The sequence below is a fragment of the Pseudopipra pipra genome, chromosome Z (genome assembly GCF_036250125.1).
Source record: "Pseudopipra pipra isolate bDixPip1 chromosome Z, bDixPip1.hap1, whole genome shotgun sequence".
Taxonomy (NCBI): domain Eukaryota; kingdom Metazoa; phylum Chordata; class Aves; order Passeriformes; family Pipridae; genus Pseudopipra; species Pseudopipra pipra.
Genome location: NC_087581.1, coordinates 23,789,916 through 23,806,229, shown reverse-complemented (window position 1 = coordinate 23,806,229; position 16,314 = coordinate 23,789,916). Strand labels below are relative to the sequence as shown.

Below are 16,314 nucleotides of genomic sequence, written 5' to 3'. Positions count from 1 at the left end.
ATTCAGTATATAAACTGCAGCGAATTGGCTGTGAGGGGCTGATCACTGTGCAGAGACAGGCTGAGCACAGTCAGTGGGTGGTGAACTGTTGTATTGTGCATCGCTTGTGGGGTTTCTTTGCATTTTATTCCTCTCTCTTTTTCCTTTTATTATTCATATTATTATCATATTTTAGTTTATTTCAGTTATTAACCTGTGCTTATCTCAACCCACGGGTTTTGTCTTTTCCAATTCTCTGCCAATCTCACCAGGGGCAGGGGAGTGAGCAAGCAGCTGCGTGGTACTTAGTTGCTGGCTGGAGTTGAACTACACTATACAGTGAACAAATTTTAAATCATCTGAGACTGCAATGGAAATAGATCATGTGAGAGTAATTATAAAATATTTCACAAATCAAAGAAATTAGTTCACTAAACCTGATCTTTGCTCATAGCTCTTTGGACATACTAGAAAAGAACTAATCTGTTGCAAACATAGATGTTTCCATGTAAACCACTTGGTTTCCGTGTAAACCACTCGGTTTACATTTTCTTCCTATCTGTTTCACCCATCATGCCTGGCCTCCTCTATTCTAGGGGCAGAACTGACTTTCCAACCTTTATTATTATTTTATTTGAGTTGACCGGGAGACCTCTCTGAGCAGAGAGGTCAGTTTCCTTTTTTCCTGTGGAAAGTGTGCTGCTTCGTGGTAATAAACCTCACCACCGGTGCTGTGGATATTACAAAGTAGGTTCAGTTTGTTCCACGATGAACATCTGCATTGCTTAGATCTTTTAGGACAGGTTGCTGTGGCGTAAACCTTTCCGAAGACTTCTGGGTTTTTTTGGAATGCAAGGCCAAAGCAGCCTGAGCTGAGCTGCGTGTTGAGCCCCTAAGGCAGAAGCTCTGCAGGAGGTACAGCTGTGGTGCCAGACGTCAGTGAACTGCTAAGCTCCCTTTGTAGTTGTTTCATTCCATTATTTGTGTCTCTCGAATCACTTTATTGTTGCTTTGTAAGTGTATTGGTTTGACTTTTAAAATGTATTAAAGCCGAAGGAAAAGCTCCTTCTGATAAATAAGGCCGTCAAAACGTGCTTTGGGGGATTTGCCCCTCTCTTCTGCCTTTGTTTTTCTTTCATTTAGTTCATATGATAGTGATTCTGTTGCCTAGGTTACAGAGCGCTAACAACAGCTTTAAGCGGTCACATGAAGCAGGGGAAAATGATGTGTAAGCAGGAAGAGGTAAGAAAGGAAGGAGTTATTTCTCAGTTTCCCTGTGTCCTTGTTCTAGCTGTCTCGTTACCCTGACCTGTCTGAGCAACCTCTCGTGTAATGTTTAAATGATAAAAGGAGAAGAACTGAGAATTAATTTAAGCGTTAGGAGAGAAAAGGATTTCTAGCCCATGTCTGAAATGTCAAGGCTTATCATGATTTATACAATGATAACACCACCTAGCAATTACCGATGTTGTTGAGTTCAAAGCATTCTGCAAGTATGTTTTTCTCAAGGCTGCCATTATAAACTAGAGAACTACTTTAATTGATACTAAAACTGATAGACAAACAATTGAAGATATAGAATTTGAGGTTTGATAGCAGTTTTTAGAGAGAGAATATGCACAGATGGTAAAGACTGGGCACATCTTTTATCATGACAGAACACCAGGAGTTAAACTATAGCCCTTTTTTGACAACTTCATTCTGTACTAACCCACTTATTTATCTTTCTTTAATTCTGAGCCATTAACAATTGTTCCAGGGAGATGCATTCTTCTGGAACATGGAGTACTATGCCAGCACTGCTTAGAAATCTGTCACAAGGTCTAAATGCTTGATCTGAAATAATTACTTTCTGTATGTGTCTTTTTGACTATTAGTATTTCAGGTGCCTAGGTGTCTAGTCATACAAGGTTTAACCAATTGTTGCTGAATCTTTTTCCCCAGTAGGACACTCTTTTAAGACTGGCTAATTCAGATGGCCTTACATTACTTCTCCATGTGGATACAAGGAGTATGTTGTTTAATGTTTAATGGTTTTACAAATAATAACATACATACAAATATATATACATGCATACAAATATAATAACTTTGATCCTAGTGTTCCACTGTGTACCTTCACTTGTGTATATGTAAAGCTGAGAGAGCCCAGAAGAGCACTGCTGGACACGATGCTGAATGCAAAATGCAGATGGCTGCAGTAAGAGAAGACAAAGCAAAAGTTTGAGAACAATAAAAGAGAGTTGTAGTTACCTGATGTTCACTAAAACATTTAGATCCTATTTGAAAGTATTACCATTCCCTTAGTGTTTGTTTGTTTTATTTGTCCCAGATAAATTCTGCGGAATTCTGTTCACTGATGAGACCGATGGGGCAACTTGTTTTTGAGACTGTGAAAAGTGAATTTAAGAAAATGTCTGTGCATAGGCTGTGTAAAATTGCTTTTCCTAATAAGACTGAAATTCATTGCAGGCTTGGGGAGAAGCTAAAGAGCCTCATGGGCTTTCCAGGCTAAGCCTGGACAGCTGATTTTGCATCAGAACTGCATGAACTTGTGATGAAAGTTGGCAGGTTTTAGCATAAAAGCTACACATAGAAGGCTTTCACAAGGTGTTTCTTGACATATAGATGGCATTTATGCACCTATTCTGAGAAAATTATTTTCTTAAGCCAAACTCCAGAGACATGCAGAGCTTTTAACCTGCAAGCAGGTACATTTCAGCCCTGCCTAACCCTTGATAAACCACATGCATCATGGGACAAATCTTATGTGAGACTTTGATTAGAAGAGCGTGAGTTGTATGGAATTTTCTTGCAAGATCACAGAGAGAAAAAACACTACGTGAGCCAAGCAGGAATGATATGCCTCTGACAGCTCTGGTACAGGTTATTCCCTAGGAAAAAGCTTTTAATCTTTATTTGCCTGATGTTAGATATCTGCTTGCTTGATTTATTTTGTGGTACAAGTAATCATTGCTACCAGTTATTTTTTTAGAGATATAACTTCTATCTGTGGTTACTAAAGTAAAATTCTGATTAAATCAGTTCTGTAAATTTTCAATTCTTTAATTTTGTCTAAAGGATAAAATGCCATATCTCCTAAAAAGTTGCCAAGAGATAAATGCGTTATTTAACGTACTGAGTGATTGCAATTATTTTTTGAGCTGGCATATCAATCATAAAGTTTTACAATTTCTTAAGCAGAAAGAACCATTTGAAAAATATTTTTAAATCAAGATCTCTTTGAGATATAGAAGGCTTTCTAGAGTCATATTAATGATAAGTGATTGCTGGCTGGGATTTATCTGTTGCAACTGAAGTGTAAATTATTCATGGCAGAGGTAAAGAAGTTTTGAAAAGGCATGTGCAGTTCTAGTTCCTTGTTATTCTGTCCTGCTCTTGCCATTCCAAATATAATGCACTTTCACTTTTTTGTGTCTTCTGGATGAAGAAAATAAATTGAAGTATGAGAAGACAGAATTAGAGAAGGACTTTCTCTGTTGAGAAGCGTGATTGTGACGAGAAGAACATTTAGTAACAAGTGAAATCATTTGGCAAAAGTGCAGCACCTAAATTGTTTATGCAAATGGATGTCACATAAACTCATTTGATTTTGTGTTTTGTTCCAGCATTGTATAAAGTGTTGCTTGGTTTATTTTTTAATTTTAATGTTGAATGCCTTTGTTGCCTAAGAAAGCAGAGTCTAGGGAAACTGGTCAGCAGGGTTGCTTTTTAAATTTTCCCTTTGTTTTAGATTACATAAGGAAAAGGTTTCTTAGAGGAGTGCCAGAGAAGTTCATATGCTTTGGTGTCATCCAGACGTTATAGATCGGCATATTTTAATATTTACTTTTGCAGCATTTGCTCACAGATGTGAATTTGTGTTCTGCATATTAATCTTCTCTAAGTATGTTTGACTTTAATAGACTTGTGTTCTGCTTCAGTAATTATTCACTAGATAGATATCTACAAATATGGAGCTTTTTTAACAATAACATGTCAGACCACTCATGCTTGTGCATTACTAAGTTTAATCATAAACTCACTGGACACCAATGGGATTCGTGGTGTTACTGCATGAATACTTGCACAGCTAGTCTCTTCAGTCTTTTGACTGAACCATCTGACTGCTTGTGTAAATAAAGCAAACACCTCGTCCTGTCAAAAACTGTTAGGTGGCTGAAAGAGATTAAAAGTATTGATTATATTAAGGTTATAAAAATATATCTGTAAATTTAAGCTCTCCAGAATTACTGTTTTGTTTCATTTCTTTTTCGAACCTGAGGGGTTTGAATTAGTTTATTTGAAAGGGGCATCCAGGGAAATCTCTTAAGAGTCAGAGAATTAACTCATTAGTTTGGTAACCAAATATACAATTCTCTGAAAAGTAGGTTTTCACACAAAACTCAGCTGTGTCTATCTTTGTGTATCATTTAATTAACTGAAAGAAGATTCAATTGCCATTTGAAAAATTGTATTTTACTTGGTTTTCACATGGTACTATCATAATAGTTACTTGCACTCACCCATCTGGGCATGTGTATGGCCATTTAATAAGGTCTGTAGCCTGAAACTTGAAAATTCATGCTCTTCTGTTGGGATTTATCCTATCAACATGTGATATTACTCAAAACACACTTCTGTGAATTCTATTTGGGTAGTTGTTACAGTACCTTCTGACCTTAAGCTTCACAGAGTAAGTGTGTTTGGGAGAAAAATATCATCTCTCTGGCTTCCACTTATCAGAATGGAAACAATTCTACTTTTGTACAGTTTTTTCTAGTTTTTTTGTACAGCAGATTTCACAAGAGCTCCACAATTCCTGTGACATAGAAACATTATCAGTACAGTGTATTTAGTGGTTTCTCTTTTCTGCATAGCTTAGGTATAGTCAGTGTAACACTTCACAAAACATGCTAAACATGATACTTCGTTATGCCAAGTATAACTATATAGACATTATGGCTGTCAGTTTTTCATATTATTAAATTATTTACTATTATTATATAATTCTACAGTTAAAAGAAGGATTTATAAATGTCTGATGTCTTTTGATGTTTATGCTTCATGTAATTCATTGTATTTCTCCCTCTTTAGGCTGTGCTGAGTCCTCTTATAGCAATCGCACTGAAAATATCTCAGATTCATGAGAGGACAGGACGAAAGGGACCCACTGTCATTACCTGAAGCCACAGAAGATTGTTAAACCAGGGCCAAAAGAGAAACAGCAAGGAAGAGACTGAACCTTGTTAAGACTTGTTAGCCATTTGTGCCTTGTATGATTTTAAAAGTTTTCTTGGGGAGAAAGGCAGGGTGGGAACTAAAATTCAATATAACATTGAGTATAATCACTTGCATTGATCTCCAAATGCAATAGTATATTGACTTCTTTGTTTTACCTGCAATATCTTAATTTCAGATAACAATATAACCAAAGAGGCCTTAATCTTCAAATGTTGTCAGCAGTGTGACAACTGCTTGGTTTTGAATGCTGTGATAAAAGTTGGAGAAATTTCAATTATGGAGAGAGGGGGAGGAGTTGCAAAGCAAAGACATACTTGGTGAATATTGTTTGGGAATATTGTCACTTTCTTGTCAGTTTATAAAAAGCATACAGAGCATGTATGAGCATGTCATAAGGGCTGTATACTGAACTATGTATTTCGTCACTGGACAACTATGCCTCCTCTCCTGCCTTTCCTGTTGCTCACAGATGCACACTGACAGCAGTGTTGTATACACATTTACACATGCTCCCAAAGAAGGGGTTATTCCGTATTTTTTTTACCCCTGCTTTTAAAACGTATCAATGTGACCTGTGCCTTTAGATTTTCCAGATTTTTTGACTCTTTGGTTGTTTTCCTCCAAAGGGAGGCATTTGTGCTATAGAGCTGATTTTATCCTTCCAGCGCTATGTTGGCTATGGGATCTGACTGTCTTTTGAAATATTCCTCATGTCAGGAGATGATACTGGTTCTTACTGTGTTTGAAAGGTAATTATTGCAAGTTCAGCAATTCTTTATGAAGGAGTTACAGAAGTCTTTTAAGTCTTTGGAATACTCATGCTCCACAACTACAAAGTGAAATAAGTGAACAGGGGATTAAAAAAAACTAATAAATTAAATAGAAATACTTGATTGATTCACTAGCTGAACATGGTTTCTGTTAGATTCTTAGTGACAGTGGATCATGGAATAAAAATTTGGGGAGTGCAAAAGGCGTCTCAGCATAGATCTGAGAAGGCTGTTGGGGATATGGACATCAGCATTTTTCTGCTTGTGAAATGATACTGTGGTTCTAGCTACAATACTGTGCCCTGAAGAAGAACACAAACACTTTGCATGTCATTTGTTTCAAAGCTTTGCTTTGTTGTTCGCTTGTATCATTCATCAGGGTGGCTTTGTGCAACTTGCCTCTTTACAGTGTATTTTAATTCATTGTGGTTGTCAAATTTTAGTGCAATTTATATAACATTGCAGCAAAGGAAATTGTTTTTATTTCTTTCAACACTTCTGTCAAAAAAAGGCTATGGCACTTAGTACACAATAAAGAGTAATGCTGTATATCTGTCTTAATATGTAATTGTGGACAAGACACACTGCACTTTGAAGCATCCTAATAAAACTGCCTTTAATACAGTTACATTATTACTTAATTGAATCTAAACGAATGAGGTACTAATGTTGTCACATACTATCCTACCTTACCATTACATATTCCCATAAACCAAATGAGATTTTAAGACTTTAGTTCTTTTTATAAAGATTTTTCTCTTATATGACGATGGCATTCTCACACAGTTTGGACATCTGTTTTTGAGAGCAAGAGTATTCATCTTTACAGAAACCTTGCAAAGAACATTTCTGGAAGAAACTTGGTTTATCTAATATTTTATATTTATTATAGATCAAACTCCTCTAGGTGCAAGATAGTAAGCTCCTAACTAGTAGATCACACATAGTCACACACTCTGGATTATGACAGTTCAAATTACTGGGTTGTATGAAAGAACGTTCTGAAAGGGAGCTCACTAAGACTTGTAAAATCTCCTACATGTTCTCTGACAATGAAATAATTTTTGATCACATAGTGAGCTAGCTATTTATACTATGGAATATCCCATTTGTCAAGCTTTTCTGGGATGGGAACAATGCACTTTGAAAAGTAAGATGTTCTGAAGCCAGGTGTCTTTTCAGGATGCAATGGAAAAGACTCACAAGGAACAGATGAGGACTGTGGAGAATCACACCCGTGCTTTTATCAGAAAGCTATCACTAGAGCTGCAGAAGATGACAGTCTGCTTTCCTGAAGGCAGTCATGATAAACAAAGAGTCATGATAAACAAAGAGTATATTTTAAAATCTTGATATTGACTTTGTCTTGGGCTCCAGGTCCCTTTTTTTATAAAGGTGGGTGATACTGATAAAAGGTAATTACTTTTCTCTGCAAGAAAATGAATAAAACTTTGTAAGGCTGAAGTACAGTGTATATCTTTATATCTGATGCATGTGGGGAAGGACTGTAGCCATAGTCTCATAAAGTGTGTTGCATTTCCTGAGGTCTTTTAATTATTAACATGAACGATGAATGCTTGGAAAAAAAGCAACATATACAAAGTTACACAAAAATGCAAGGCTCCTAAAAACTCCCCATACATCTAGCAGAGGGAAAACTGTTATTAATTCTGTTCATCTTATCACAGTGTCTAGGCGCTGTGACAGAGACCTACACCCTTCTGTGCTATTTTTGAATAAGCAGTTTCCTCAAGTCTGGAAATTGCAAGATTCCTTTATTGTTCAGCTGTGATTGCACTAATATTTATTTGGACATAATTCTGTTTCCCAAAACCTCGTATTCTCTCTCTGTTCAGAGACAATTTGTAAGGCAGTACTACTCACCTGAACCACAGAATTACAGAATCCCTGAGTTTGGAAGGGACCGCCTAGTTCATCAGGACTAAAATCACCTAGTCCATGTCCCAGCTCACAGCAGGATCATGTAGAGGAAGCTGCCCAGGACCATATCGAGTTGGGTTTTGATTATATCCGAGGGCTGAGACTCCACAACCACCTCAGGGCAAACTGTTGAAGTGACTGACTGCTCCTGTAGTGAAAAAAAAAAAAACCAAACCCAAAACTTCCGTGTGTGGTCATATGGAATTTTGTGCGATTCAGTTTGTGCCCATTGCCTCTTGTCCTGTCATTGGGCACCACTGAGAAGAGCCTGGGTCCATACACTTTTTTCTTTACTATCAAGTATTTACAGAAGGTTCCTTACGAACCTTCTGTCTTACGGACTAAACACTCTTAACTCTCTGAGTCTCTTGTCATATGACAAATGGTCCATTCCCTTCATCTTTCTGGCCTTTTGCTGGAGGTGCTCCAGTATGTCCATGTCTCTTTTGTACTTGGCAAGCTCAGACTCAGCCCTTCAGTTGTATCTTACTCTTACTCTGCTGAGCAGAGGGAAAAGATCACCTTCCTCCAACTGCTGGTGATGCTTTTCCTGACGCAGCCCAGGACACCATTGGCTGTCTTTGCTATGCAGGTGCGTTGCTGGTGTGTTATCAGCTAGTTGACCGCTGGGTTCTTCTCTGTGGAGCTGTTTTCCAGCCCACTGGCTGCAGCATGTACTGGTGCTTGGATTTGTTCCTCCCCAAGGGCAGGACATCACATTTTCCTTTGTTGAACTTCATGAGGTTCCTGTTGGCCCATTTCTCCAGCCTATATAGATCCCTCTTAATGGCAGCACATCTGCCTGGAGTGTCAGCTGCTCCTTCCAGTCCTTACAAAACCACTGAAGATGTGCTCTGCCCCGTTATCCACATGATGCCAGTATTTGCTCCAGGATTGACCTCCGGGTTACGCTGCTGGTGACTGGCCTCCAGATGGACTTTGTGGCAGTGATCACAACCTTCTGGACTGGCTGTTTAGCTGCTTTTCAATTCATGTCACTGTCCACTTATTTAAATCATATTTTGTCAGTCTGAAGATGTTTTTTGATATGGTGTCAAAAGCCTTACTAAAGGTGAAGCAAACAACATTCAGTACTCTCTCCTTATCCGCTGCTCTCTCCTCATCCACTAAGCCACTCATCTCATTGTAGAGGGTCATCAAGTTGGTTAAGCATCACTTGCTCTTCATAAATCCATGCTGATTGCTCCTAATCACCTTCTTGTCCTTCATGACTTTGACAAGGATTTCCAGGATTGGTTATTCCATCACCTCCCAGAAACTAAGGCGAGGCTGGCCAGGCTGTAACTTCCCAGATCCTCCTTCTCTTACAGACACGAGTGATATTTCCTCTCTCAGGGGTCTCTCCCAGTCACCCACAATCTTTCAGAGGTAATGGAGGATGGCCTTGCAATGGCATGACTCAGCTTCTTCAGCTCTGTGCATGCATTCCATGTGCTCCCTGACCTGTTCTTGCTCCACCCAAGGTAAGTCTTCCTTGTCTCAGATTTTACCTTTGGTCTTGAGGGCCTATAATGCCTGAAGGCTGGTTTTACCAGTAAAGATGGAGACAAAGAAAGCTTTGAGCACTTCAGCCTTTTCTGTGCCCTCTTTCAACTTATGTACATGTAGAAACTTTTCCCATTACCCTTCACGTTCCTCACCTCATTCGACTCCAAGTGGGCTTTGGCTTTCCTGATCTCAACCCTGCATGATTGGATAGACAGTGTCAATCATGCAGTTGAGATGCATGTTGTCCTCCTGGTTCAGTTGTCCCTGCTTCCACTTATCATACATTTCCTTTTCACATCTGAGTTTAGTCAGGAGCATGCTGTCCATCCATGCAGGCCTCCTGCTGCCTTTGTTTGATTTCTACATGTCAGAATGGACCATTCGTGAGCTTGAAGGAGGCAATCCTTGAAAATCAAACAGCTGTCCTGGATTTATCTCTTCTCCAGGGCCGTAACCCATGGGACTCTTCCAAGCAGATCTCTGAAGATGCTAAAGTCTGCTCTGCAAGCTTTGGTCTCGCCTTTTGTCATTTTTGCTCCTCTAAGAATTCTGAATCCATTGTCTCATGATCAATGCAGCAAAAACCTTCATGTGCCCACCCACTTCTTGGTATTGTGATTGTGAGGACAGCAGCATCTTATTGGCTCCTCAGTCACCAGTGTCAGGAAGTTGTTTGTCAATGCACTGAAAGAATCTGTTCTGTTCTGAAGCCTTAGTTTGACTGGTTCTGTCCTTCTGCCCAAAGAAAATTCCTTTTAACTTAAAATTTCCAGCTGCTATTCTTGGCAAATATGACTTCATGCTATTAAATTTGATCAAAAGCAAACTGTTTAAAAGCCTTTGCTGCTATTTTTGAGCTCATTGCCCATGCCATTTTTCATTAAGTTCATAATCAAATAGTTCATTACCTGAAAAGACAAAGTGATTGTATCAAAATACCAGATTGTATCAAAATATTAGGTATTAACTTTAATGTTCTTTTTATCTCAGTAACTTTCATGTATCAAATACTTTATGGCATACTGCAGGTGGAAGATGCAGTTTTCTTCAGTTTCACGTTTCTGGACCCGTTGAGACCTCACAACATCTGCAGGGCTTTCCTGGAACTGGGAGAAAGGAAGGGAGGGTTAGCTCTTCCTGTTTGTTCATAAACTATATGGAAAGCATCTGAACGAATTTCCTATAGCAGACTGGTCCAAGAGCAAACTTCAGGGGTACTCCTGCAGTACTTGCTCTCAGTATGACTCAGAACCGTAGTCTCAGCCATTTCCCACTCATTTGGTCTTGCATGAGTAGTTACCAAGTGGAAAAGTTTGATTTCCAGTGGAGGAAAAAAAAGAAGAAGTTGAACATGCAGGACAGGCATTTTGCCATGGGATATCTCATGGCTGATCAGTCTCATTGCAACAATACTTGTGCCCACTGCCTTCAGGATCTGGGACTCTGGAATAGAGAAGCAAGAGATTTCGGGGGATGGATATGGTAGTAAGATACAGAGGTAAGACTGTAACAAGATCACTTGGCATAGTAGATCCTCACTTCAACTGGAAATAATGTGTACTTCTGGCTTTTATTGTTCTCTGTGCTGTGCTGGTTCTCAGTCACTGAAAAATCTTTATATGCTGATAGCATCTTCTATCAGCTTCTTTTCAGGGGCTCTATTTTAGACTCTGGATGTTTTAATACATTTCTCATCATCAACTTACCTTGAACTGATTTTTCTTTCTCTGTAGTTTGTTCCCCCCAATCTACTATGCTTTTCTTTTTGCTTAAAGCAACGGAAGGTTTGTAAGTTTTTCCCATAGAGGATGAAATTCTCTGAAGGACAAAACTGATGCAATTGTCAGTTCCCTGGCCTTAGCTATTGTTACCAACATGGCTTGCATTTCCAATGCATGTACAGCCATAGTGCTTAACTTGTAATTTTACAGTATGTGGGCATCTGGAAAGCGTGATAGCTTTTCTGTTTTGCTGGTGTGTAACAAAACCAAAAACAGGTTGCCCAGAGAGATGGTAGGAGCCCATTCCTGAACAAATTCGAGGTCAGTGTAGGAATAGATACATTTCTGGAAGAATTTGTAGCAAAAGGTTAGAACTCGTTTTGCTAGGAAGGCTCTCTGCCTAAATGGTAACCCTTTCTCAAAGGGAATTTTAATGCTTCCCCACCTGCCCCCCAACCTCCCCCGCATGGCAAGAGAAGTTCTCAGCCTTGCTTTCTGGTATGCAGAGAGGACAACATGTTTGCAGACATGTACAAGTCCTCTTTTGGCCAGAAAGAAGGTAGAGGAGGAGAGAGAAAAGATAAAATAGCCTTGGTGGAGGAGGGACATTGCCTTTGCCCCTGGGGCCTGATGTGTGCAAGATCAAAAAAAGAAGTGGTCCTTGCATCTAAAATAAACCTCTTTTTTTTTTTTTTTTTTTTTTTTTTTTAATCCTTCCACTGCCTCGACATTTTTGGGAAGAATACCTGCATGTGTTTATCTTAGAGTCAAGTTGGATGGGGCTCTGAGCAATGCGATCCAGCTCATTGCCAGGGTTTGGACTAGATGACCTCTAGAGGTCCCTTCCAACCAAAAGAGGAAAACTCATCTATAGTGAATGTTGCAGGTTCAAATCTCAAGGAGCCTTCTTGAAATTTTTCTTGTCGACTGGAATTACAGGTGATGGTGCCGGATGCAAATTTGCCTTCGTGATTTTGTGGAAGGAAGGGCATATATCTAAGACTGTCCTTTTTTCTGGTATTTGTTGTGTAATTATGAGGTAACTTGTGTCAGAAACAGGCTACAGGGTCCCTTTCTCAGTTCCCATAGTCTTGAGTAAGCTGCAGTGGAAGCAACTGCCCTTAGAGGTAGCTCAGAGGAGTCAGAGATAATTTTTCCTCCTGCAATTGGTAGTTTCCTCTGAGGAGCTGTGAGCATAACCAGGATTCTCTTTTTGGCAGCTAGGAGGCATATTTTCTTGTGTCCTTTTCTGGAATCATGGACCTCTTGTATTATATAAGCAGACACAAGGTATTTATTTGTTTTAATTAAAAAATTTATTCATGAAATCAACAGTAAAACAGCAGATATTTTTACCCCAAAATAAAACACAAAACTTGAAAGGCATACAATACAAAAATAATCAGTTATAAAAAATAATCTACAAATTTCAAACAAAAACTGAGTAAATAGGTTTCCCAAGTCAGCTAATGTTTCAAAACCACAAATGAAGGCTTTCGTTTGAAACTCCTTACAAGGCACAAGAGATTTAGGACTAATAAGAGCATGATGCTTCATTTATCTTGTAGTGTAAGAAACTTCTATTACCATTGATGGTGACTCCTATAAGCCTGAACATTTCTATCTCTATGGAGATTTATTCTGCTTTGAGATACTGAGCATCTTTATATATCACCTCCAACTCCACTCACACTGACAAATGGTCAATGTTTTTCCTGTGCAATTTCACCTTAAGTAGTGTACTACTTGGGATCACTGACACAAGTCTTCTTCCAGTTTTCCCTGCTTCACAGATGCAGAATTTTACTGGCTGCCCATCTCAGATGTTCTGACAGATGTTGCTCTTTCTGAGATCCCCTGGAAGTCTATATCCTGTTGGTAACTGATTTCTTGCATGGATATATGAGAATTTGACTCCAGTCTGGGGTTTGAGTCGTGGTCAGCTGTTTGCTGCTGCCATAGCTCCCGCACACATAACTCGTATGGTGGTGGCTGTTCCTGCTCATTTGTTTCACTGACGAACTCTGCACTGCTTTCATTGTATGGAGGCGGAGGGACATTGATGGCTTCTTGCTGTTTTACTGTGAAGGCAATTGACAGTGGGGAAGTCTGTTTTTCAGGATCTGTGCAGTCCTCATAGGAGGGAGGGTAGAAGTCAGGCCTAAAATAAGCAGTCCGAAAAGAAACACTTTATGGTGAAATGTGATTTATCTCACAGAGCTTGGTTAGGTGCTTTGTCTGTTGTACTTCTGAAGTTTAGATGAGGCTTAAACTATAAACGGAAACCTAAATAGGTTTAGAACAATGAGATAAATTAAAAAGGTAGGCATAGCTGGGATCTTTTCCTGTGGCTTTGTACAGAATGTTTTATTAAAACACAACATTCTAAAAGGACAAAAATTCCCACCCCTGACATACAAACACTCGTGCTCATATTTCAACAAGTGCCTGAGAAAAGTTTAATTTGAAAGAAGATTGAAATCACTGTTCAAAGTTATTTACTATTACAATAACCATTGTTTTCCACAGTGTTAAAATGCATTTTGTATGACTCTACTTATCTAACCAAAATTTGCTGAATGTTGCTTTTATAGTGCCTTTAGAGAACCCATTGTCAGTGTTTCTGGTGCAGTTTCCACAACAGTCCAGGAAAAGTAATTTGTATCCAGTGACCCTGTTAAAGGCTTTTGCAAGGCCTTATGCCAGTTTAAGAAACTCTCTCTCTCAAAGCATCCGACTTTGTTAAGAAATAAAATTGTAGGATCACAGAATGTTTTGGGTTGGAAGGGAACTTGAAGATCATCTAGTTACACACCCCCTGCCATGGGCAGGGACACCTTCCACTAGACCAGGTTGCTCAGAGCCCCATCCAACCTGGCCTTCAACACTTTCAGGCCAGTTGTGGATGGGGTATCCACAACTCTGGACAACCTGTTTCAGTGACTCACCATCCTCACAGTGTACAATTTTTTCCTAGTATCTAATCTAAACATAACCCTTCTCAGTTTGAAACCATTCCCCCTTGCCCTGTTACTACATGCTCTTGTGAAAAGTCCCTCTCCACCTTTCCTGTAAGTTCCCTTCAGGTATTGGAAGGTGCTATAAAGCCTCAGTGGAGCCTTTTCCAGGCTGAACAACCCCAGCTCTCTCAGCCTGTCTTGATAGGAGAAGTGTTCCAGCCTCCTGATCATCTTTGTGACCCTCCTCTGGACCCATTCCAGCAGGTCAATGTCCTTCCTGTGCCGAGGATCCCAGACCTGGATGCAGTGCTCCAGGTGGGGACTCAAAAAGGCAGGGTAGAGAGTCAGAATGCCTTCCCTTGACCTGCTGCTTATGCTACTTTTGATGCAGCCCAGGATTCTATTGGCTTTCTGGGCTGCTAGGGCACATTGCCAAGTCATGCTGAGCTACTCATCAACCAACAGCCCAAGTCCTTCTCCCCAGGGCTGCTCTCAATTCATTCTCGGCCCAGCCTGTGTTTATGCTTGGGTTTGTCCCAATCCAGGTGTAGCATCTTGCACTTGGCCTTGTTGAACTTCATGAGGTTCTCAAATAGGGGGGACAGTTAGACCAGAAAACTTTAGCAGGAGCCATATAATGAGCTGAAGCTCCCTGCATACCTCAATGTTGATAACTTATATAAGCACCTACCCTACAGCAGCACATCTGAAATCGTCTGTTGAGATGGAACTCGGGATGCTTCTGCATGAAGTTGGTATAGCTGCACCTGCTGCCTCAGTGTGTGGCTTTGGAAACTTTGGAAACTGTGAAACCTTCTCTGTTTCCTCTAGTAAACCTTACATTCAGTATCACTTGCATGAATTACTGCTTGCACGTTGCTCCTTGCTCCAGCAAATAAAATTTCAGACTACAGTTTTCTATAGTAAATATAAAATTTTGTAAAATTTTGTAAAAACCTTTTATTGCTCCTTTTGTCTGACAGTATGTTTGCAGAATAGCATCCCTCCCTCCCAAATCATCTGCAGCAAACTGCAGCACATACCTGTCTATGGTGCAGACACGTAGTTCTCGGTGACTGGGATTTCGAATGATGATGCCAAGGGCCCTGTATTTCAAGACTTCATGGAAAGTGCTCCAGAAAATGCCAGTAACAAGGAGAAAGAGCCCCAAAGCTACCAGGCAATAAAACACTAGCTCATTATTTCCACATCTGCACATGGAGGAATTTGTGGAAATGCAAAGGACTCCCAGACAAATAGTGGAGAAACTGAGTAAGAGCACAAAAAGACGAATGAAGGTAAAAACATCTTTTGGCATCTTTCACAGCAGACACAGCACTTTGTTCCTGTCTGCTGTTTGTTTGCTGGCTCTCTTGGCTGTACTTCTCATCTTCATGCATGGGTACTTTATATACTCCAGGACCAACTCGCCTTAGGCAATTAAGAGAAGCAGATACTCATTAACTCTGAGAGACTTATAAACTCTTTTGAGATTAATTTGTAACCTTCTACATACTTCAAGGAAGGAAACAGAAACTTCTTGAACCATTCCTTTGTTTCTGTAAACTCCAGAGTGCATACTGGACTGCTTCATTCATTGCATGTTATGATTTGCAGTGGTTTATACACTTTGCTGTTTATGAATGAGACCTGCATTTGTTAAATTTTGCTTATTTGACTTTAGAAGAAAAACAACCTACAAAAATGCAGTTCATAATTCCTCATTAAAGGTTTGAAGAGCAAATATGCTTCTTTCTTAATCATCCATTTTCATCTTTCATTGGATTTTGGTCTCCTTCTGCCTTTACCACATTATTCAACTCCCTTGATATTTTTAATAGTTCTTTGGAAAAGGATATAATTTCTAGCTTGCAATGTGTTATAGTAACTGAATTTAGTACATAAAATGAAAGAAATCAAGATTACATCATGTCAAAGAAAAAAAGGCATATAAGAAATCTTCTTTGTCTGCAGGTTCAATTGTACTCTGATTCCTTTATCATTTATCTGTTCTCTCTTCCAGCAAGTTTTGTTGACTGATTTTCAAAAGGGTCAATACTCAAAGCTATGCAGGAGCAGCTATAATCAGTTTTCCAAATAAATTTAGACATTTGAAATTCAGAGATGCTTGCTATCAACAGATTTGAGGCCCAAATATTGCTACCTTCAATACAGAAAATAGTCTTTAGG

General features: G+C 39.4%; 2 protein-coding genes across 2 annotated transcripts in view; one reads left to right on the top strand and one right to left on the bottom strand.

Annotated features, from left to right (window-relative positions):
• The window catches only part of PGM5 (phosphoglucomutase 5), a 75,199-nt gene extending 68,582 nt beyond the window's left edge, over positions 1–6,617 (top strand). Inside the window, exon 11 of the mRNA XM_064642838.1 lies at positions 5,077–6,617. Within this exon, the coding sequence (XP_064498908.1) occupies positions 5,077–5,166 (90 nt within the window). The 3' untranslated portion in view covers positions 5,167–6,617. The remainder of the gene's footprint in view (positions 1–5,076) is intronic.
• A 5,834-nt stretch (positions 6,618–12,451) lies between these two features.
• Positions 12,452–15,542, bottom strand: TMEM252 (transmembrane protein 252). Its single transcript, XM_064642840.1, has 2 exons — positions 15,168–15,542; positions 12,452–13,325 (listed from the first exon to the last, which is right to left on the bottom strand). The coding sequence occupies exons 1-2, from the start codon at positions 15,440–15,442 to the stop codon at positions 12,968–12,970; spliced, it is 633 nt and encodes a 210-aa protein (XP_064498910.1). The 5' UTR covers positions 15,443–15,542; the 3' UTR covers positions 12,452–12,967.
• Positions 15,543–16,314: the final 772 nt, after the last annotated feature.